General features: G+C 43.4%; 1 protein-coding gene across 8 annotated transcripts in view; it reads right to left on the bottom strand.

Annotated features, from left to right (window-relative positions):
• The window catches only part of SEMA5A (semaphorin 5A), a 477,303-nt gene that overhangs the window by 134,664 nt on the left and 321,111 nt on the right, over positions 1-21,528 (bottom strand). For all 8 annotated transcript variants that reach the window (XM_049708240.1, XM_033436601.2, XM_033436598.2 and 5 more), the window contains 2 exons: positions 10,315-10,600; positions 5,305-5,440 (listed from right to left, as the gene is read on the bottom strand). In XM_049708240.1, the coding sequence (XP_049564197.1) occupies positions 5,305-5,440; positions 10,315-10,600 (422 nt within the window). The remainder of the gene's footprint in view (positions 1-5,304; positions 5,441-10,314; positions 10,601-21,528) is intronic.

Here is a 21,528-nt window from a genome sequence, read left to right as displayed (position 1 = left end):
CAGAGCTCCTAAAACCCTTGAAATTTCCTAAGTGATGAGAGCAATACAGGTGTCTTTTGTTATGTTAATAAGGTGACTTTTGGACCTCACCTAATGATGGGGGCTAGTCCTCAGCGGACCCAACCATGTGATTAGAGGGTTGGAACCTTCAGTCCCACCACCCTGACCTCCAGGAAGGAGAAAGGTGCTGGAGGTTGAATCCATCACCAATGGCCAAATGATTTCATCAATCACGCCTATAGGGAAGCCTCCATAAAAACCCCAAAGCATGGAGCTCTCAGAGCTTCCGGGTTGGTGAACAAGAGGAGGTTCAGGGAGCGTACCCACCTCAGAAAGAGCTCCATGCCCTTTCCCCATACCTTGCCCTACTTGCCCTGTGAATCTCTTCCATCTGGCCCTTCCTGAGTTGTGTCCTTTATAATAAACCAGTGATCTAATAAGTAAAATGTTTGAGTTCTGTGAGCCTCTCTAGCCAATTAATGAACCTAACGGACCTTGGAATGTCCCACCTATAGCCCACAGGTCAGAAGCATGGGTGACTACCTGGACTTCAGAATAGCATCTGAAGTGGGGCTCAAGGGGAGAGTCTTGCAGGACTGAGTCCTCCACCTGTCATACCTGATACTATCTCTGGGTGAACAGTGTCGGAATTGAGTTGACTTGTTGGACACCAAGTTGGTGTTGGAGAATTTCTTGGTGGCGTGGGAAAAAAACCCACAAGTTGGAACCGACTGACAAAATCTTTAGCCAAGAACTGGTTTTAAACTATACTCTGTACTCCACAGTGTCCTTGTTTCTTTTGCCAGTCTATAATGAATATCTCACCCAAGGATTCTTTTTCAAACATTTTGAAAGCTATTTAAATTTATAGCATATATTTATTGGATCATAAGGAACCCATTTAGCTCTCTAATGGGCTGCAAATGTTCTCACTGCACCTTATACATCGGGCTCCTGCAGTGTCTCTGCGACACCCCGGGTACTCTGTGCAAGAGGAAAACAATAAAAATAATAAGAACACAGCCATCATCCTCCTGTGGCTTACCACCCATAACGGTTGTCTTGCTAACACCTCTGAAAGTAATAAGATCAATACTTGTACTAATTCTTAATACAATAATACTTGCACTCTTGTTTATTTTTTTCAAGGATGACAGAACCATCCTCATCCTAGCTTGCCAACCCTTGGTGGGCAAGTCCACGATCACCTAGCCTCATGATGAAAGGGCCTGATTTTGATGGTACCCTTCCTCCCGTCTTGCTGCAAACATGTATCCTGTACCAAAGGGTGCTGATGGCTTGACCAAGTTCCTCCATCTGGTCCTCCAGCAGAGGCCTCCTCACCTGCCTGACCACTTTTGAGGGTCTGTTTTCCATTTTGGCTCCATCACTTTTGATTGGTGGTAATCAAAACCACCAGAGTCTGTCCCACTGCAGGTGTGCCACTGGATCTGAATAATGTTTTCTGGAAGTGACTGATGCTTTTCCTAGTGAGGGCTCAGAGCCTGGGTGACTTCGGGGACTGAGGCCTCTAACAGGGCAGCCTTTCACAGCACCACCTACCATGGTTTCTAGATTGCAACTGATAAAAATAGTACTTTGTTTTGTTATTGTTTTCAATGGAGATTTCTGTATCAAATCTTGAAAAATTATGCATTGTTCCTCCTAACCCATTCTTCCTCCTGAACCTGAATCATGTTTCTGCTCTCCTAATTAATTAGCTACTTCTAGTACATAAGTAGTGCATAAAATTCCAAATGTCAGTAGGCAAACAATAATAAAAAATCTAACCACTTCTAACTGTTGGTTATTGCAAACATAAGGTCCATTATACACAACTAGTGAAGGGATCCTTAATTCAAAACATATTCCCACCCTATGCCTGCCTAGATGGTCTCATGGAAGTCAGTAAGGTTGCCTTAAGTTAGCACGGTTATCAAGTATGGTAAACCGAAAGAAAACATTTGGTACCTACTTGCACCAGGAATTATACAAAGGATCACCATAATCTATATCTCTCACTTCGTCCCAGCTTACCCTTACCCCTCCCTGTGTCCTCAAGTCCATTCTCTACATCTGTGTCTTTATTCCTGTCCTGCACCTAGGTTCTTCAGAACCATTTTTTTTTTAAGATTCCATATATATGTGTTAGCATACAGTATTTATTTTTCTCTTTCTGACGTAGTTCACTCTGTATAACACACTCTAGGTCCATCCACCTCACTACAAATAACTCAATTTTGTTTCTTTTTATGGCTGAGTAATATTCCATTGTATATATGTGCCACATCTTCTTTATCCATTCATCTGTCAACGGACACTTAGGTTGCTTCCATGTCCTGGCTATTGTAAATAGAGCTGCAATGAACATTGTGGTACATGACTCTTTTTGAATTATGGTTTTCTCAGGGTATATCCCCAGTAGTGGGATTGCTGGGTCATATGGTAGTTCTATTTTTAGTTTTTTAAGGAACCTCCATACTGTTCTCCAGAGTGGCTGTATCAATTTACATTCCCATCAACAGTGCAAGAGGGTTCCCTTTTCTCCACACCCTCTCCAGCATTTATTGTTTGTAGATTTTTTGATGATGGCCATTCTGACTGGTGTGAGGTGATACCTCATTGTAGTTTTGATTTGCATTTCTCTAATGATTAGTGATGTTGAGCATCCTTTCATGTGTTTCTTGGCAATCTGTATATCTTCTTTGGAGAAATGTCTATTTAGGTCTTCTGTCCATTTTTGGATTGGGTTGTTTGTTTTTTTGATATTGAGCTGCATGAGCTGCTTGTAAATTTTGGAGATTAATCCTTTGTCAGTTGCTTCATTTTCAAATACTTTCTCCCATTCTGAGGGGTGTCTTTTCATCTTGTTTATGTTTTCCTTTGCTGTGCAAAAGCTTTTAAGTCCGTGCAAATCTTAAATTCTACCCAAAGAAGACACACTCAGGTAAGCAATTTCCCTGCCTGAAAGGCATGCCACATTCTGCAGGTTTCATTCATCACACTGCATGGCCCAACTCCCATCTCATAAACGTGAGTAAGCCCTGGCATTATAAAACCAGATGCCCATGGACTCAGGAAATGAGGGGATTTGCTGTTTGCTACAAATATATCCAGACAAAGGGGCTAAAAGTTATCCACTGCCTGGAGTCGGTTAGGCATCACAAAGTTTGTTAAGTCACTGTTCACCGTGAAGACACTTGCAATTGAAACGTCAAGACATTAAAAGAACCCTATAAGTATGGTGAGCATCTTTGTTAATTTTTTTTGTTTTAAACTTCAGGATTTTACAATCGACTTTCTTAAAGGGAATGATATATTTCACCTTCATGGTTTTTACAAAGGGCCTTTTTAAACAGTTACATTACCCCAAGAGCCAGGGGACACAGGTGGGGTTAAGATGCAGAGACTCAACAATGGGGCAAAGAGAGTCAGTGTTCAGTTAATAATTACATAAACTGTATATATCAGGAAAAGTGACTACTTCATGTTTGGTTCCCACTAAACCGTCAGCTTGCCCGAATTTCTTTGTCTAGTACTGAACTTGGTTAGTAGTGAGGCTTGGATAACAAATGTAAATCTGATCACTCAGTTTCCTGACTTATAAGTGGGACTAATGATGCCCACTTCATAGAGCTGCTGAGAAGAGAAAATAAGACAAAGCACCTAAAAATAAATAATCCTAAAATAGTCCTCCTTCTTCATTTTATTGATAAAAATTAGGATGGGAGATGCTAAATAATTTTCCCAAGTAAAGCAGCAAGTGGTAAAGTGGACATGTAAACCCATCCCAATTGCCAGCCCTGTGATCTTTAGGAAAAAAAACCTCAAAACAATTAGAATTGAATGGTCCCTGCCAAAGTCCAAGTAAAGCGTAAAGTAACTGAACTTTTCCCTACTAGCAGTTTTCTCAAAAGCCAAAGAGGTTTCATGTGTTGGGATAACAAACCCACCAGTATTTGGAGGCCTGGATACAGGACCCAGTTCTAGTACTGATTAGTTACGAAAACTAAAGTTTCTCTAGTCGGAGGAGGTTGAGGCTTTGTATCTGAGGACTGGGGTTGGGAGCCCAGCTCGGCCACTAATCAGCCAGTGTCCTCGGCCTAATTATGTGCTCTGAGGTTCAACAAATGCCCTTCTCTGTCTGTGGGAGAAGCTGTTACCAATCATGGCACAGTTGCCAGAATGCGACGAGATACATGGGAAGCACTGAGCCCAGTGTCTAGAACTTGGTGGTTCTAAAAATTACACCCATGATGATGATGATGACAATGCCATGAAAGTTCTTCTCAGAAGAAAGGCCCTCAAGGGAAGCCTGCTGTTATGCATGAATGTCTCCCCAAAATTCATATGTTGAAACCCTAACACTCAGGGTGTCTGTATTTGGGGTTGGAGTCTCTAAGGAAGTGACTGAGGTCAAATGAGGTCATATCGGTGGGCCCCTGATCTCATAGGATTAGTGCCACTCCATGTTCACTGAGGAAAAAAAGCCACATGAGGACACAGTGAGAAGGTGGCCGTTTGCAAGCTAGGAAGGGAGCTCTCGTCAGAAAGTGAATTGGTCAGAACCTTGATCACGGACTTCTAGCCTCCAGAATTGCAAGAAAATAAATTTCCCATCTGTGGTATTTTGTTACGGCAGCCCGAGCTGACTAATACACTTGCTGACTGACCAAACATGAGTAGATGGCTTCATCTCTTTGGGTTTCAGCTTCTTCTGAACATGGGTATATGGGAGGAGATGATGTACAGAGCCCCTTACAGCTTGAACATGTGGCAATATTGTGATTTGTACATGAATGGCCTCCACCTGCTCTTTATTCCCTCACAGCTGCCCCATGACATCCCATTCACCCCAGCGGGAAATCTCACCACATTCCCAATTAGAGCTCAAATTCTGTTTGTGCATCTCCACTGCTCTGTGTCCTGGACCCCATTCATTACAGTGTCATTCATTAGGAGTCAGAGCTTCTGGGGACACAGAGTCCACCATCATTAGTACTAATTGAAGCTTGGATTCCCAACCTGTTGCATTATGCTGGCCTTTTTCAGGCCAGGCTCAGGCGTCACAGCTGACAAAAGGCCCTTTTTCGGTCAGGCGCCTCAGTAGACAAAAGGCCTCGGTCTATTTACATGAGACAAGCCGAGTGTGGGGCTGTCCCCAGGGGCTGGGTGGCAGTGGCTCACAGCCGTACTGTGCACGCGCTGGGGGGTTACATCGCCCCAGCCAGTCTGTCTACACAAGGACTCTGCATGCTATGTGGGGGGATGATGGGAAGAGTGCCCCTTTGTCCCCAGAATTACCTGGAAGTTGGGGTTAGGGTTGGGATACGGTAGCCAGGCGGACCGAGAGCTCTCCTGGTACTTGAAGGGCCCGTTAAAGGCCTGCGAGATGGCGCTGAGGTTGAAGACGCACACGGCAGAGGCAGCGATGCTGTTCCTGGGAGCCGAGGAAGAGAAAGGAGAAGGCAGGTCAGAGAGCCCCGCTGTGATCCCTGTCCCAGGGCCCTCCCACGGGCCCTGGGTGCCAAGGAAGCACCTTCTAGGGGAAGACTGACCATTAGTTTCCTAAACACCCCAAGGATGAAGCTGAAGCACCTGGGGTTTCTTTATAGGGGAACAAACACTTCACTCTAGGAACACGGGTATTCAGCAGTTATGACACTCATACTCCTGCCAGATGAGATGAATTCACCCAGCCACAAGGGGAGTGACAAACGCTTTTGTCCCCATCAGCCTGGCAGGGCTCTCCCCACCTGTTCATCTGCTTACTTTAGCTGGCAGTGGGGCAAGCTGCTGCTGCTGCTTTTTAAAGGAGCCCCAGATAGGGCTTCCCTGGTGGCGCAGTGGTTGGGAGTCCACTTCCCGATGCAGGGGACGCGGGTTCGTGCCCCGGTCCGGGAAGATCCCACATGCCGTGGAGCGGCTGGGCCCGTGAGCCATGGCCGCTGAGCCTGTGCGTCCGGAGCCTGTGCTCCACAACGGGTGAGGCGGCAGCGGTGGGAGGCCCACGTACTGAAAAAAAAAAAAAAAAAAAAAAAAAAAAAAAAAACGCCCCAGATAGTTGTGGTTATATGTTATCCTTTAAAAAAAATACCAACTAAAAGCATTTTGCAAAAAGTGCCTGCCAGAGACCCTTCATATATATATATATGTATGTATATAATGTATCTATATATATTTTTTTTTAATTTAAAAAGAATTTTAAATTCAAAGGGTCAGAGAGAAACATTTGACACAGCACTGACACAGGACATCTTGAAGCCTTAATTTAGAATTCAAGCTGTACAGAATTGAAGGCTATAAATGAGAGGCTCTCAGAGTCCCGTGCCCTTTACTAAGTGGAAACAGCAATATTTTTTTTGTTGTTAAATAAATCTGCATTGTGAGCTCAGCTATGGTTTTAAAATTTCGTGTTAATGCTTTTAGCCAATAACATGTCTACTTATCCATTTTTCCCCCCTGAATCAAAGAAAAAGTCATGAAACTCCAAAATGGAAATATCTACCTTAAACTTGGTTCATCTGAAAAACACTGAATAGGTGGTAGACACCTAAAGGCTTTACAAACTCCAACTCATTTAAGCTTCATAAGGTAGGGGAAATTCATTGTTCGGAAATTGGGACCCAGTGAGGTCAAGACACCTGCCCCAAATCACCCAGCCACTAAATGGGGGAGTTGGACTGAAACCCCAGGTGGGTTGGTACCAAAAAAGGAAATTTTTGAATTCTTTGTGACAGCTCTGTGTGGATGGTAATAAAAAACACCCCCCTGGAAGGTTAGAGCCTTGAGAGCAGGGGTGCGTGTTCCCTCTGGAAGCTCCAGCACAGAGAAGAAAGTCTGGTGGGAAGATGCGTACCCCTCACTGCTGGCAAATAAACTGATAAACGATAAATATGAACTTATTCATATTGCTAATTTTACTCTTTTTTAAGAAGATGAGAAGTCAAATTGTGTAAGGAAGAATTAGCCTTTGGACATGTGACTGGACTTCAGCGAGAAGTCAAAGACAGCTCTGCTGGAGCAATAAAGGCCAGCCAGACCCACAGGAGAGGTTCTACCTGGGGACCAGGTGACCTCGCCTTGGCCCTGGCACAGTGACAGTCGAGGGTGGAGTGTTAATAATACCTCCCTGAGCCCTCTGCTGAGTGCCTGAAAGGGAGCATCTTATGTATTACAGGGAGCCTCTAGACCCTGAGACCAGCCTGATTTTACAGATGTAGGAACCAAAGCACAGGGAGGTTACTGAACCCAAGTCGCAGGCTGAGGGGAAGTAAAGCAGGATTTACATGGGGCCCAGGGGTTCATGCCTTTGACCCCATTGCTATGCTTCTTCCCGGGAAGGGAAGAAACTTATCGTCTCCCTGCTGGCATCCCATTTCTCAGTTCGCTGCGTTCACTCACTCTGAAGGGGGCTGGGCGGGGTCTCTGGTGTCACTCTGGATGTCCCAGTGGCTGCCAGCCTGAGCATCCCTGACAGGTGTTGGTGGACACTTCTTTTTGCCCCTCAGTGAGCTGAGGCCCATCGGTACAGCACATGTATGCCATGTGCACAACCAACACACACACACACGCACTTTCCTGTTCTCCCTCTGCCCTTTAACTTGCGGTGATCTGAGAAGGGTCAGGGGCGAGGACTTGGGTGACTCCCCAGGAGCTCTTCCCCCGCTCTTCCTGGGATGGGCCTCCTGCTAGAACTGTGCATTACTCACCTTGCCTGTCCCTGCACGCAGGGGAGGCCAGCCCAGGTCTAGACTACTATGACCTTGGGGCTGCGTCTGCTTAAAGCTGGGGTCGGTAGTCATAAGCCCATTTGGCTAACAGACCTTCAGTCACATATCGCAAGCTGGCCTCTATCAGTAGTCATGGTGATAACGTGGCCTTCATCTAATGCTCTGTTTTATTTCTTTACTTGTTTACAGCCCAGGCAGGTAAAAGTGGAGGTAGCCCCCGGCCCTTGGTGAGCCCAACAATATGGGAACTTAGAGTTTCCTTCCTTAATCTGCTGGAAGCCGCTGGTAGAAAAGTAGAGAAGTTCCTCCTAGCTCTTCATCTCCTAAGGAGGGAAGAGAAATCAAAAGTTTTGCCCTCCCCCACTCCTACTACTACATTATCTGAGAGCCAGCATTTTTAGCTTTCCAGGAAAAAAACAAGCAAAACCTTCAGAGATTCTGTGGCAGGAGTGTACCACTTCCTGCAGCCCAACTCATGCCCTAGGGGTTGAGAAAACCCCACAGCCCTAGGGACAGAATGGGCTGGAAGAGTGAACTTTATCCCCATTCCCCAGTGCTAGGGACCTTGATGAATATACAGGGACAAACCAACTCTGTGAGCAAAAGCCCGAGAAAGCTTAGCCAGGGCATTTTTAGTGATCAATTCAGAGACGGGACATAACCGGTACCTCGAACTGTCATTTTCTTTCAATACGGAGCAAGTCTTACCAAGAATGCAGTCACCTCCTGAGAGGGTAAGAGCCAGGCAGAGACAGGAGAGGGAGCCCAGGCAGAACATATTATGGGCTTAGAGATGAAAAGATGAGAAAGTTGTTCCCAAGACCTAGTGACAATAAGTATTCAAGAGAGAAAGGGAGGTCTAGCAATTCTATTTCTGTTAGTATAGATGCCCCATATAGGATGATTTCCAACGTGATGGGCATTTGCAACACTGAACAACTAATCTGGAATAGTCTGAAATGTATTTTTGCAAGTATCCAAATTGACTATCCACCCTCTTGGAATGGCCCAGACACAGTAATTTTATAACTTTTTAAATTGCTTGTTTTTGCCCGGAGCCAGGGGAATGAACAGCTCGGGAAGCCAAGCTCCCATTGTGTGTAAAACTGATGTCAACAGAGCAAGCGCACATCTGTCTCGTGCAGCCTATACTACTTCTTAAACAAGGTTTCAGAAGGCAAATCAACCTCAGAAGCTATACACTGATGTTTTTCAAAAGAAACTTATCAAGGAGAGAAAATAACCTCTGGGGTTGAAAACCAGATTTACAGGAAAGATGGGCGTAGTGGGGTTGGGGACGGGGAGGGAGCCGTCCATTTTAGTCTAATTTTCCTAACTTCATGTCACAAAGAAGACCCTTCACGAGTAAACGTCATTATCAAGCGAACGTTAACACTTCAGCTCAGCTGTAGGATGAACGGGAGGGGAGAGGAACAAGGAAGTAAGATGCAGATAAAGTGATTCTTCAGAAATGCAATTCATGGGCAAGCTTCTGATTGCAGAAGAGATGAAAAAGTAAGTTAGCAAGACTGGGGAAGCTGAGGAAACATCACAGAGTGACCGACTGTCCTGGTTCGCCCAGGACCGAGAGATTTCCCGGGATGCAGGGCAGTCCTCAGTGCTAAAAGCTGTGCAGTCCAGGACAAACCCAGATGGTTGGTCATCTCACCCCGTGGATCGGCACTTTTAACCCATCCTGATTCATATTCTTTACTTTGGATACAGATATTTGGCTTTTGTCCAAACCATTAGGTCACCAGATAAGAGATTTCAAAGGTGACGCAAAGCAGGACCCACACTGCAGAATCATCATGCCCACAGCCAATGCGGAGAAAAGTGGAGCTCAGAGCCTCTGTGATTCCTGGGGGTGGGGTGTGGTCTTGTGGAGTCTTAACACATCAGCTAAGAATAGACATTAAGTGTGGGGTTAACCTACACTCCACCAGACAAAGAGTGAATGAAAGACAACTTCATATGCTTTGCCTGGTCCAAACAGAAGTACCTCCCCACAAGAAATCAAATACTGTAATTTTTTACAAAAATATTTAAAAAGTAGAATCATAATTTTAGAAATGCCTAAGTTAGCCATCATCTAGAACATTAGTTTACAATGCAGCTATGGGAAAATGAGGAGGTGCATTTCCTACATGAGCAGGGGTCCAGGTAAGAGTTACATTATCTCAAAGATCAAACTCTCCAGACAACACTGCTTTCATTATGCAGAGACATGACTTGTGTATAGGAAAAAAGAAAGACATCTAATACATTCCAGCATTTCCAAAAGTGCCCAGAGCACATTGGTAAATCAGGAAGGAAAAACTTACAGAGGATAATTTGATGCTACCATGACATAAGGATCGATCAAAACTTTCTGATTAGCTTTATTTTCCTAATACCAGTCTCAGAAATCACATCACTTTTTGTAACATTTAATGCATATGCAAAATTTCTTTTGGCCGTTAGCCCAGTAAAAGAAGAAAGATTACTTTTAAAGCAACTTGTAAACCTCAAAGGTCAGAGAACAGTAGACTCATTCAGAAGGAGTAGAAAAGCAGGGAAGGAATGATTTCCAGTTACGTACACGTTGGTGGTAAAGATGCCATAGATCAGATCCAGCTCAGGCAGGAAGAAGGTGCCCTGCAGCTCATTGTAGTAGAAAGGGAGCTCGCCAGGGCGGGAGCAGTTGAGACGGGCCTTCATGAACGTGGTCCATGTGTCCTCCAGCAGGAACCGGCCCCCGATGTCGTTCTTGCAAAGGCGGGCAGCTCGGGAGAACACGGTCTTCCCACAGTCATGCTCCACGGCATTTTCGCGGAAAAAGAAGTAGGTGAAATTCCCGATGTCATAAGATGACACGAAGTTTGGTTCTAGAAACAACAGGAAAGAAGAAAAGTCTCAACCTACTGGACAGCACAGCAAACTCTGCTGGATATTATGTAACAACCTAAATGGGAAAAGAATTTGAAAAAGAATAGATACATGTATATGGAGAACTGAATCACTTTGCTGTACACCTGAAACGAACACATTGTTAATCAGCTATGCTCCGATATAAAGTAAAAAAGGTAAAACCAAAAAACAGGAAAGAAGAAAAGTCTCAGCGTCCATGTGCTACTCCTTTGTGTCTTGCCTGCTCTGTATTTCTTCCAAGGAGACCTGATTTTCTGCGGAAACCCACGGTTCTTATAGAAGAAACAGGAAGCCCTAAGAGCAACTTAGTGGTCTATGCCACTGGGTAGGACTCAGTACATGAGCTCTAAGTGACAGGAAATTACCAGCGTGATTCCAAACATCACACATAAACATCCTGAGTTAAGGCAGCACTTAGGTACATAACATTAATACCACCAAAAATGGGCAGCAAAAATGTGCAATACACTCTAAAGCCACAGATAGCACTTCACTTGTATACTCTTACGTAATCTTCAGAAACAGTGGGAGATGAACTGATTTACAAAACAAAACAGACTCACAGACTTGGAGAATGAACTTGTGGTTACCAGTGGGGGAGGGATAGATTTGGAGTTTGGGATTGACACGTACACACTGCTATGTTTAAAAGAAAATAAATAAATAAAAGATTAAAAAAAGGAAAAATAGGGCTTCCCTGGTGGCACAGTGGTTGAGAATGTGCCTGCCAATGCAGGGGACACAGGTTCGAGCCCTGGTCTGGGAAGATCCCACGTGCCGCGGAGCAACTGGGCCCGTGAGCCACAATTACTGAGCCTGCGCGTCTGGAGCCTGTGTTCCGCAACAAGAGAGGCCGGGACGGTGAGAGGCCCGTGCACCGCGATGAAGAGTGGCCCCCGCTTGCCTCAACTAGAGAAAGCCCTCGCACAGAAACGAAGACCCAACACAGCCATAAATAAATAAATAAAGCAAACTGTCAACAAGTAAAAATAAATAAACACTATTATATTAAAAAAAAGGAAAAATAAATTAGACACAGTGAGAGACTAGCAACTATAACAATAAAATAGAACAATTATTTCAATATACTATAATAAAGGTTATGTGAATGTGAAAAGAAAAAGAAACAGTGGGAGGAAATGAGATTAAAACATGAAATGTGATTCAGAATATAGGAGTCTGGTATCATGTTTGTGTAGAAGACACCAAAATTCTTTGATTTTACTTATATACACGAGCATGACTTTGACATAAGTTATGTGCTTTTAGTAAGGACTTTAAAAATGGTTTCCACTTGTGAAAACTGAAACTATAAGGTTAGTGTCCCGAATCAGCTTTAGCAATTCCTGTTACTATGGTGACCATGTAAATGTGATGATCAATTCTTATCTTCCTATTTCTGGGTTGCTGGGGCATCCATTTAAAGGAGGGAAGTGTACTGAGATGGAGCCATTGTCTGGAAGCTTTCTGACCTCATGATTAGATTAAAATTAGGAACTTAGAAATGAAAAAAAATTATGGCAAACTTTTACTTAATCACCACTCTCATTAGGCATTCAGGAATTTTTTATAGATTGTCAACTGAATTCCATTCATAGCATTGGAAGTGTTATCTTCACAACTTCCTGTTTGAGTCTATTGATGATAAGGATGATATCCTTTCAGATACAGGTGTGCCCTAATACTGATCTTTAATAACCAGGTTTGATTCTTACTCTTCTCTCTATTGCTAAGAGCTTTCCACTCCATTAGCAAATGTCTTAATTTATGGTGCAATTAGGATAATAGGACAATATCCTTTGGCGTTCAAAATTAATGGAAAGATATACACAACAGCTATATCCACAAGGACATATTTCGGGGATAATTAGTTCTGTAGGACAATTCAACTGGCCTTGTATTATTCCAGATTCAATCGGACTGTATCAACAGACATGCTATTGGCGGGACAACTAAAAATATGTTTGGCTACAAAATGACCCATTAATGTTAAGAGGAACACCCACCACAGGCTCACCTGAAATGCAGACAATGATTCAGAGGCTGACAGGCAGGTGGCACTGAGTACCCTGCTATTCTGTTCAGAAAGCCCAGTTTTCAGTCAAATTCAACTGAATTTCAATCAATATTTGCTGTCATCACAAAATGCTTCAATTTAATTCAACTTCACATTCTAAAAATGTAACAAATATTCTCCATTGTATATGTCATGTACTTTTCTCTTCAGCCCATGATATTGTTCTTAAGTCATGTTAAGTACGTTAAGTAATAGAGAATTTCATAAGAACTGATTTTAATTTATAAACTGTCAAACATAGTGTCTGATCACTTGCTTTAACTTGAAATGGATATTAAAAAAAAAAACCAAAACACCCTGGATTGCATTAACAGGTATGAGATGGAAGTTAGAAATATTTACTGTGCAGTACGCTTTAATATCCTGGAGAGACGCTCACAAAAACAGGAGGTTACACATCTCCGGCTTGTGTTTTTGGAAAGTAAAGCAAAATATTGGGGGATTTTTGAACCTGTGTTCACTGTGAGTCTCACAAAGAGAATTACTCACTGAAGCAGATCCCAAAAGCAAAGGTGTGAAACAATTACAAAACTGTATTTAGTTTCTGAAGATAATATTCACATGTATGTCTAATTCTGAAGAGAAGGCTAAATGATATGAGAGCAGGTTCTGCAGCCAGGCTCTTATAACCAGACTGCAGTTTGGTCCTTGTACTGAAAACAAACAAAAAACCACCATCATCAACAAAAACAAACCTTATCTAAAATGAAGAAAACAAAGAAAGAAGATGCAGGACACGTGTGTCTAGCTACAGGTCCCAGCACATGTGGACGAGGTATGAGGCAGAGTCCACAAGGTTTATCAAACACCCTCATGACTACCTACTTCTGCTATTAACTTGGGGACAAACAGCATGCAAACCACATAGTAAACAGTATGTAGGAAGTCTTGCGTAGGAAGTCGAGGAGCTGAAAAAGTTAAAAGATCTGCCTTGGTTTCTTCCAGCTCAAAGCTGGCCTATAGTTTAAAAACCCTGTCGAGTGCGAAACTCTTGCGTGAGGCTCTGAGCTGGGTGTCCCCCCTTCATAAGCTCAGTAAATGCACAGGAATTATAGAGGGAGATACTGTGTGACTCCTCCCATTTCATAGATGAAGACACTAAATCCTGGAGGTTAAGGAACCTGTCCAAGTTCACACAACCAGCAATGGTGGTTGGGTTATGTCCCAAATCCAGACCATCTGACCTCACAGCCTACACACGTACCCTTATACTACACTGAAGAAAATAATGGACTGCAAGAGAACAATCAGTTACATTAACAACAACATTCAAGAACAGGACTTGGAATTCTGGGCAATGCTTTAGAAACCAAAGTGGTGAGTGGATTTACTCAGAACCAAGGTGAGGAGGGCTTGGGAACAGACCAGAGGGGAAGACAGATGCCCGGATGAATGTTTACTCTGGAGCTATTAGAGACATCAAGGATGCCACAGAAAGAAGAGCAGGAAGAAGAAGCCAACAATCCAAAGGCTTATTAAACAAGAATATTGCTGGGAAGCGTTTGCCCCAACTCCAGAGATGACGTTTCCAATGATGCCCACCACAGCCTGGGAGTGCCCTCCAGGGACCATGAGAGCCTCTCTCTGTGTTCGTCATTTCCACTGCCCAGCCACTGAACAATTTCACCCAGATATCTCATATGGGAGGAGTACTGAATCATGCCAAGCAGATTAGCCCACGGCTTCCTCTTTCCATGGAGAACCTCCAATGTCTCTCCAAATCACTGCAAACCCACTTTATGATAGGGTGACAAAGAGCCTTTTAGATAGAAATGCTCAACTATATTTTTTCCTGCTGGGAAAACAAGGGAAGAATTTGTGCCTTGTACGTAGTGTATGTGTTTCTCTAACTCACCACATATTACAGGTCATTTTAGTTGGGGAGCTAAACTACATTTGGAAACACATCCTGCGGCCCCACAGTGGTCCTGCAGGCAGATGATGGGCCCTGACTGGGTGACCTGCTGTCACATCAGGAGGCTCCCGAGACTTTGGAAACTCAGCCAGCATCCTATTCCTTTTCCAAAGATAGAAGAAAAGCAGAAATAATTGTTAAATAGACAGCCAAGTAGCTCTTGCGTTTATAGATCTAAACCTGGAGGTAGGGGATGTTTGAATCTCACCAGGCAGGATAATAAGATGCATATTGTTTCCATTCCATTGTTGAAGTTCTGTCTCTTGTTAAAATGCAATTCACCATAAGCTAGTATCTGTCACTCCTGAGTGAACTGAATGAGCCGTAAATCAGTCAATGGCCTCCCTGTCTACAATGAATGTGAGTGCATGAAAGAGCTCCTTTATTCATTATTATTATTAGAGCTACACATGAATAGAAGGTGCTGCTAATTCAGAATAAAAACAGACATGAGTATGTGTCAGCTTATTACAAATATATGCATGGAAAAGCTGTTTTTTTCCTCATGTTTTTAAACATATTGAGTTACGGACTACAGAGTGTTCTACAAAATATGTCAGGTTTTAAGAAGGACTGTGTTATGATATGAGGACTTTTATTTGGCACATTGACTTACATAATAGTGGTCATGCGAGTACTGGGAGTACTGAGTAGGGAAACACAATATAAATAAACAGGAACAATAAGAAGAGCAAAAGTATCAACATCTCTGAGAAGATTCTGACCATGTAAAACCAAACACTGAACATCCTGATGGATCCTTCCCCTCTGTCTTCTGTCTATTCCAACGCCTACTGCATCTGTCTGGAGGGGCACCAGGTTCAATGGTCCAATCTGATGACTGACTAGATCACTGAGAGGCTCTCGATATAGAAATATTTGTCTAAATTGATGAAAATGGACATTAAAAGGAAAGGAATTCCAATTTTCCAACTCTATAAAAATCTTACTAGCATCAAAATCTATCAAAATTATTTTTCAATCAAAGGCCACCTCGTGATACACCTGTCAAAGGCAGACTAGAAAATGGTGGGGTGGAGCCTGTATGGGTTGGACCCCGCCCATCCCAGCTTGAAACCCTGAGCTGGACCACTGACATCTGGAATGTTCCTTTATCCTGCAACAATTCGACCTAAGGATTAAAGAGAATGGTACAAAGTAGCCTCGCAATAAATGATGGTTATAATTTTTATTTCATGATTTACTTTTTTTTTTTTTTTGCGGTACACGGGCCTCTCACTGCTGTGGCCTCTCCCGTTGCGGAGCACAGGCTCCGGACGCACAGGCTCAGCGGCCATGGCTCATGGGCCCAGCCTCTCCGCGGCATGTGGGATCTTCCCAGACCGGGGCACGAACCCGTGTCCCCTGCATCGGCAGGTGGACTCTCAACCACTGCGCCACCAGGGAAGCCCTCATGATTTCTTTTTGATTTCCTTTTTAATAATTTCTATTTAGTGGAACTTCACATAATGATAATGAGTAATCAAACATGTATATATTAAAGGTGATCAGAATTTGGGAAACATAAATAAAGCCAGGCTGAGTTTTTAAAATAGCAAGCGATTCCACAAAAAAGAAAGGAGTTAATGGAAACAATATTTAGACATGACACACAGTGAGCCAGAGGTTTTCAGTTCCCTAATTTGTTGATGTTGGTTACAGCGAAAACCATTTCTGTGCATATTCCTAGATTTCAGATACTCTCTTTATTGTGAACAGTTTCCCTTGTCACATCTACACGAACATGTGCTGCAGAGGGTTCCAAAGTAAAGCTAATTTTATCTAGAGATTTATTAAGAGGGGATAATTAAACCAAAACTAAATTAAGTAAAAAGTGGTTTAAAAGCCATTGATATACTAAAATTCTTTCCTTAAGATTTCTAGGAAAAGATTAGATATATAGATATATAGATAGATAAATAGATATAGATAGATGGATAGATATACATGTTTGTGTGTGTATGTTTTTTGTGTGTGGCATACATATGTATAGGATTGAGGTATATGTATATATGGCTCAATACTTCCACCTACTGGCTGTATGAGCTTAGTCAAATTACTTAACAACCTACATTCTCAGTTTCCTCCTTTTAGAACGGTGATAACAATACCCAATATGTAGTATCATTGTGAAAAGTCAAAGGCAATGCATGCCAAGTGCTTACCACTTGGTCGCTAATCATCAAAATATAGGTCACTATTTATTTATATATATAAACTATCATATAAACAATAAATACATAAATTAATAATAAACATATACAAAAATATATAAATGAATACAAATGCATATGTTGGTAAACATACCATCAGTATTTACTTAACAAGTTAACTCATTAGATTTGCATTCTGTATATCAAATTAGGGTCTGTGTTCCTTTCAGAAAATCTGGAACCAAACATGGTGGAGGGTCTGTGGTAGAGGTGGAGCCTTGCGTGCCAGCCAGAGCACCTATATCACCAGGTACTTCCTTACCACCCACTGTGGGGCTGTCCTACTGTCCTGGGCCCCAGGTATTCCGCAACCCATGCCCTCAAGGCCTTTGTAAGGCAACAAACAAGAAACAGACCAATGAGCCATCACAGTGAGGAGAAGACTATGGGGGCCAGGGCAGCGAGGTGAATTCGAGAATCAGAAAGGAGGGGAGCAGGGAAAGGGCAGATGCCAGGTTCGGATGGGGCTCCGGGCCAAGAGCAGGAGAGAGAGCAGCTGGAGAGAAGACCCTAAGGGTGGCCAGCAATGGAAGGAAGCTAGTGTTGGCACAGAAGGAATCAATAGGACAGGCGGCAGAAGGCTGGGCCAGGCCAGCGATCCACAGAAAGGAATCTGGAATTCAAGGGCCACTGGAGAGACACTGAAGAGTTTTAAAGACAAGCTTATGACCCAAATTTCCGTGTGTGTGGTGGCAATATCAGGTGAAGGTGGGAGTGGGATGTGGTCCAAGCGTGTCCTTAGTGATCACTGACATAGTAACATGAGCTTTGGAGCCCCAGGTCCTTCACTCACTGAGGCCCCAGCAGAAAGAAAACCATTGCTAAATCATCTTGGGAGGACGAGAAACATGGCTCCAGCAAACATGATTCCTTCCTTCTTCAGGGGACCATAATCTGTTGAAAGTGTGTTACTTATATAGATTTGCAGGTTCAAGTAGGAGCAACTTGTACCACAGGGACACGTTGCTGTCTCTTCCTAAATGAGAACTGCCACCTGTACATCAGCTGTACCCTAGGAGCCCAAACTCTCACCAAGCATCCTCCCTCTCTCAGGGTCAACAGGAGCTCCATTAACTGGCTATTGGTCCACCTGTTCTAGCTCACAGGGCCAGAGACATCCTTCTCTATCCTGCTGGCTCACTCCATTCCAAGCACCAAGCCCCTGGCAGCCTTTCCAATCTCCTGTAAGATTCGACTGAATCACACAGTCCAGGGGCTCAATTAGTTATAAGGAATTTCATGACTATGTATTTCTGAACATTTTCAAAGCTTCAAGTTTCCATTGACCATGTTTATTTTTTCTTGATTATATTTTAAATGTATAGGTTCACTTCTTTCAGGAATTAATCATTTTACCTGCTGAATTGTAAAACGTAAGGAGTTTTTAAATTGGAATATTAACTTAAATTCAAAGATCTTAGAGATATTTTAATGCCTGTAAAATATTTTTAAAGACTAAGAGGAAAACATGCAAGATTTAATCGAAAGAAAATACTGGGCTACAACACTGTGCAGTTAGAATAAGTAAACTCGTATGATGGCTTGGTCTTTGTCTCCTGAGCTGATCAGGGCCAGGGCAAGAAAGAAGACAAAAACACAGAGATTATACCGTCCAATGTTCAGCAGTGAATGAAAAAATGTGAGAGGCCACTGACTGAGGGAAAACAAGAAGTTTAATACAATAATATGGAGACAAATTTACTGAAACACAGAGAACTGAGTATCTTATAAACAGGATGACAATATGATTTATGCTCCAAACTGGAAATCTTTTGAGAGGGAAAAGGAGTAATGTTAATCATGCCAGGTGTCAGGAGTGATCTAGGACTGTCACCAGGAAACAGCTATGATGTTTAGACAATGAACATCAAAACATTTTCGTGAGTGGTTATATAAGTACTAGTAAATTTCTATATAGCATATTGTGTTCTCTATAATGGGGCATATCTTCTTTGCGTGGATCTTTTTTTTTTTACGCAGGTCTCCATATGCCTTAGTGTATACAGTTGGTGCCTCTGGCGTCATAATATCTTGATGGGGGAAGGAAGAGTGGGATTTATCCATTCTCTTTTTTTTTAATAAATTTATTTATTAAATTTATTTATTTTTGGCTGCATTGGCTCTTCGTTGCTGCACGTGGGCTTTCTCTAGTTGTGGTGAGCCGGGGCTACTTTTCACTGCAGGGCATGGGCCTCTCATTGCGGTGGCTTCTCTTGTTGCAGAGCATGGGCTCTAGGCACGTGGGCTTCAGTAGTTGTGGCTCATGGGCTCTAGAGCACAGACTCAGTAGCTGTGGCACATGGGCCCAGTTGCTCCACGGCATGTGGGATCTTCCCAGACCAGGGTTCAAACCCGCGTCCCCTGCACTGTCAGGTGGATTCTTAACCACTGCACCACCAGGGAAGCCCCATCCATTCTCTTTTGAAATGTGTAAATTGGAAGTCCAAATTGCAACTGAGCAGGACCCTTCCCAGGACAAACGCCCCACCCCCGCTGTCCTCTGCCTGCCTCTTGTCTGTAAAAAAAAAAAAAAAAAAAAAAAATTTGGCCAAAGAATAAATTTAATCAGAGAAATGGGAAAATACAGAAGCAAAGGAAAACAGTCAAGCAAGACAAAATAATAATCGTTTAGCCATTAAACAAAGTCAAGGACCTTTATTTCCTCCTCAAGGGCTATAGATAATATTCTGAGCCATGTCCTTTGAGGTGGTTTGCAGATACTGAAGTCCCCACCAGGTGGAAGAAATTAACTGTACGCTGCCCACAAGCACAGAGACCCCAGACTGGGTGGAACCAGAAGGTCAGTGATGTTGACTCCTGGCTACCTCACCACCACTCAATATGAAAAAGATCCACGAGTTGATCATGTACCTTGCAACTCTCTCCTCAGCACATGGCCCCTTCCTCATTTCCCTGTTTAATCTTTGAGCAAAACCTGGGGAGTGGGAGTTGGCTCCTGGGGACATGAGTCCACCTTCTCCCCAGAATGGCTGGCTTCCTCAATAAAGCCATCTTTCCCTTTACCTAACATTTGTCTCTCAGTATTGGATTCTTGAGGAACATGCAGCCGAACCTGAGTTCGGTGACAACATGACTTATTGGCAAGTATAGAGCCTTCATCACAACACTAAAGGGATTCTGTGGCTGCCCAACTTTCAGGAACTCAGCACTCAATGACTGGGACAGAACACACTAGTTTCAAAGAGCACAATAATTGATTCCTTCCTGTCACCTACCAGATGTTTGTGTCCATAAAGGGCTGTGTTAAATAGCCCCACAGGCTCTTCTTCTTTGGGTTTAATAACCCCAGCTCATTCCATCTCCTTTTGCAAGTTTTCACCAATCAAGAAGCACCGGCCACTATTTCCAAAGTCCCTGGATCCCGCTTCCATGGCAACTTGTGCATAAAAATGTGGACATCAGGAGAGAGACGGAGGCAGCTTATGGTGGCAGTATTTCCTAAGATGTTGACTAAACACAGGGGAGGCCAGAAGTCCACAGAGGGGGAAGGATCTGTCTTCAAGTCCTAGCTCGTGCCTGCTTCAGCATGTAGCCCTGGTTCAGATAACACCTATGTGGAGTCTCCCAACCACCTGTAAGTTGAAAAGAGCCACTGTGACTCCCCCTTGCACCTGGAGTAACAACTGGATGTACCAGAGGCTCCAGCAGGTGCACGGACAGGCAAATGGTATGCAGGGAGGCCATTTATTTAAACCCTTTTTCTGACCCTATAAAGATCATCAGACTTGGTTTACAACACTCTTTCCAAATGGTGTTTACATCCATCCCACACAAGACAGACAATCTGCCCAACGCCCTCTGATAGGTTTGATCAAGCCTGAAAATTAGAAAAGGGCAGCTCGTCATGCGGGGTCTCATGTCACACAACTTTGCTCCCATGCTCTAAGTCCACGTGCCATCACCTTCCCAAGTTGAAACTTCACGAGTCAGCTGTCAGCTGTTAGCCTTTCAGCTGCAGTACTGAACAGAGCCCACTGTTCACAAGGACGGCCCTCTGAAAGCATCTCCCCAGGTGCTGTCTGGTAAAGTACAAAACTAGGCTGCTGATGACACAATCGTGGTTTTTGTTCTGGGTTTTACCTAGCTCCTTTTCCTTGGTAAACACTACAGATTTCCTAAACAAGTACACTTCATTCCCAGGCCCCTCTTGTCTTTATTTTGCTTATCTGGGAACTGCCTGCATTTATGAATTTCCTGCTTTAGCAAATCTTGTCTGTCCAGAGGAGCCTAGTGCAGACTGTTCACACCTTCAGGGACTGCACTGTGTAGACTGCCAGAAAGTGATCTCACTGTCCCCAGGATGGAGCCCAACAGGGTCACCGCAGCCTGGCCATGTCTGGAGCCCCAAGAAGTGGTATCTGCGCCCAGGGAGAAGTAGGGAGCTCCACAAAGCACCTGTCTTCATGATAAGCAGAAACTATTTTTCCTTGAGTTAAGCACAGAAGGATTTTTCTCCCTCCAAGTAAGTTATCTTTAATCACTAGAAGGTTAATCATTGTATTTTAAAGACCTCAAAGAGTCTATTTAATGTGTGGGTAACATCGATAGAGTTATTTCAAACTAGGAGAATTTGAGATAGTTACAGACAGAGTTTTCTTGACTGGAAACATAATAGCTCATTAAAAATGATACAATGGGGCTTCCCTGGTGGCGCAGTGG

This window comes from Orcinus orca, chromosome 3 (genome assembly GCF_937001465.1).
Source record: "Orcinus orca chromosome 3, mOrcOrc1.1, whole genome shotgun sequence".
NCBI classification, from domain to species: domain Eukaryota; kingdom Metazoa; phylum Chordata; class Mammalia; order Artiodactyla; family Delphinidae; genus Orcinus; species Orcinus orca.
This window is presented reverse-complemented; position numbering and strand designations above follow the sequence as displayed.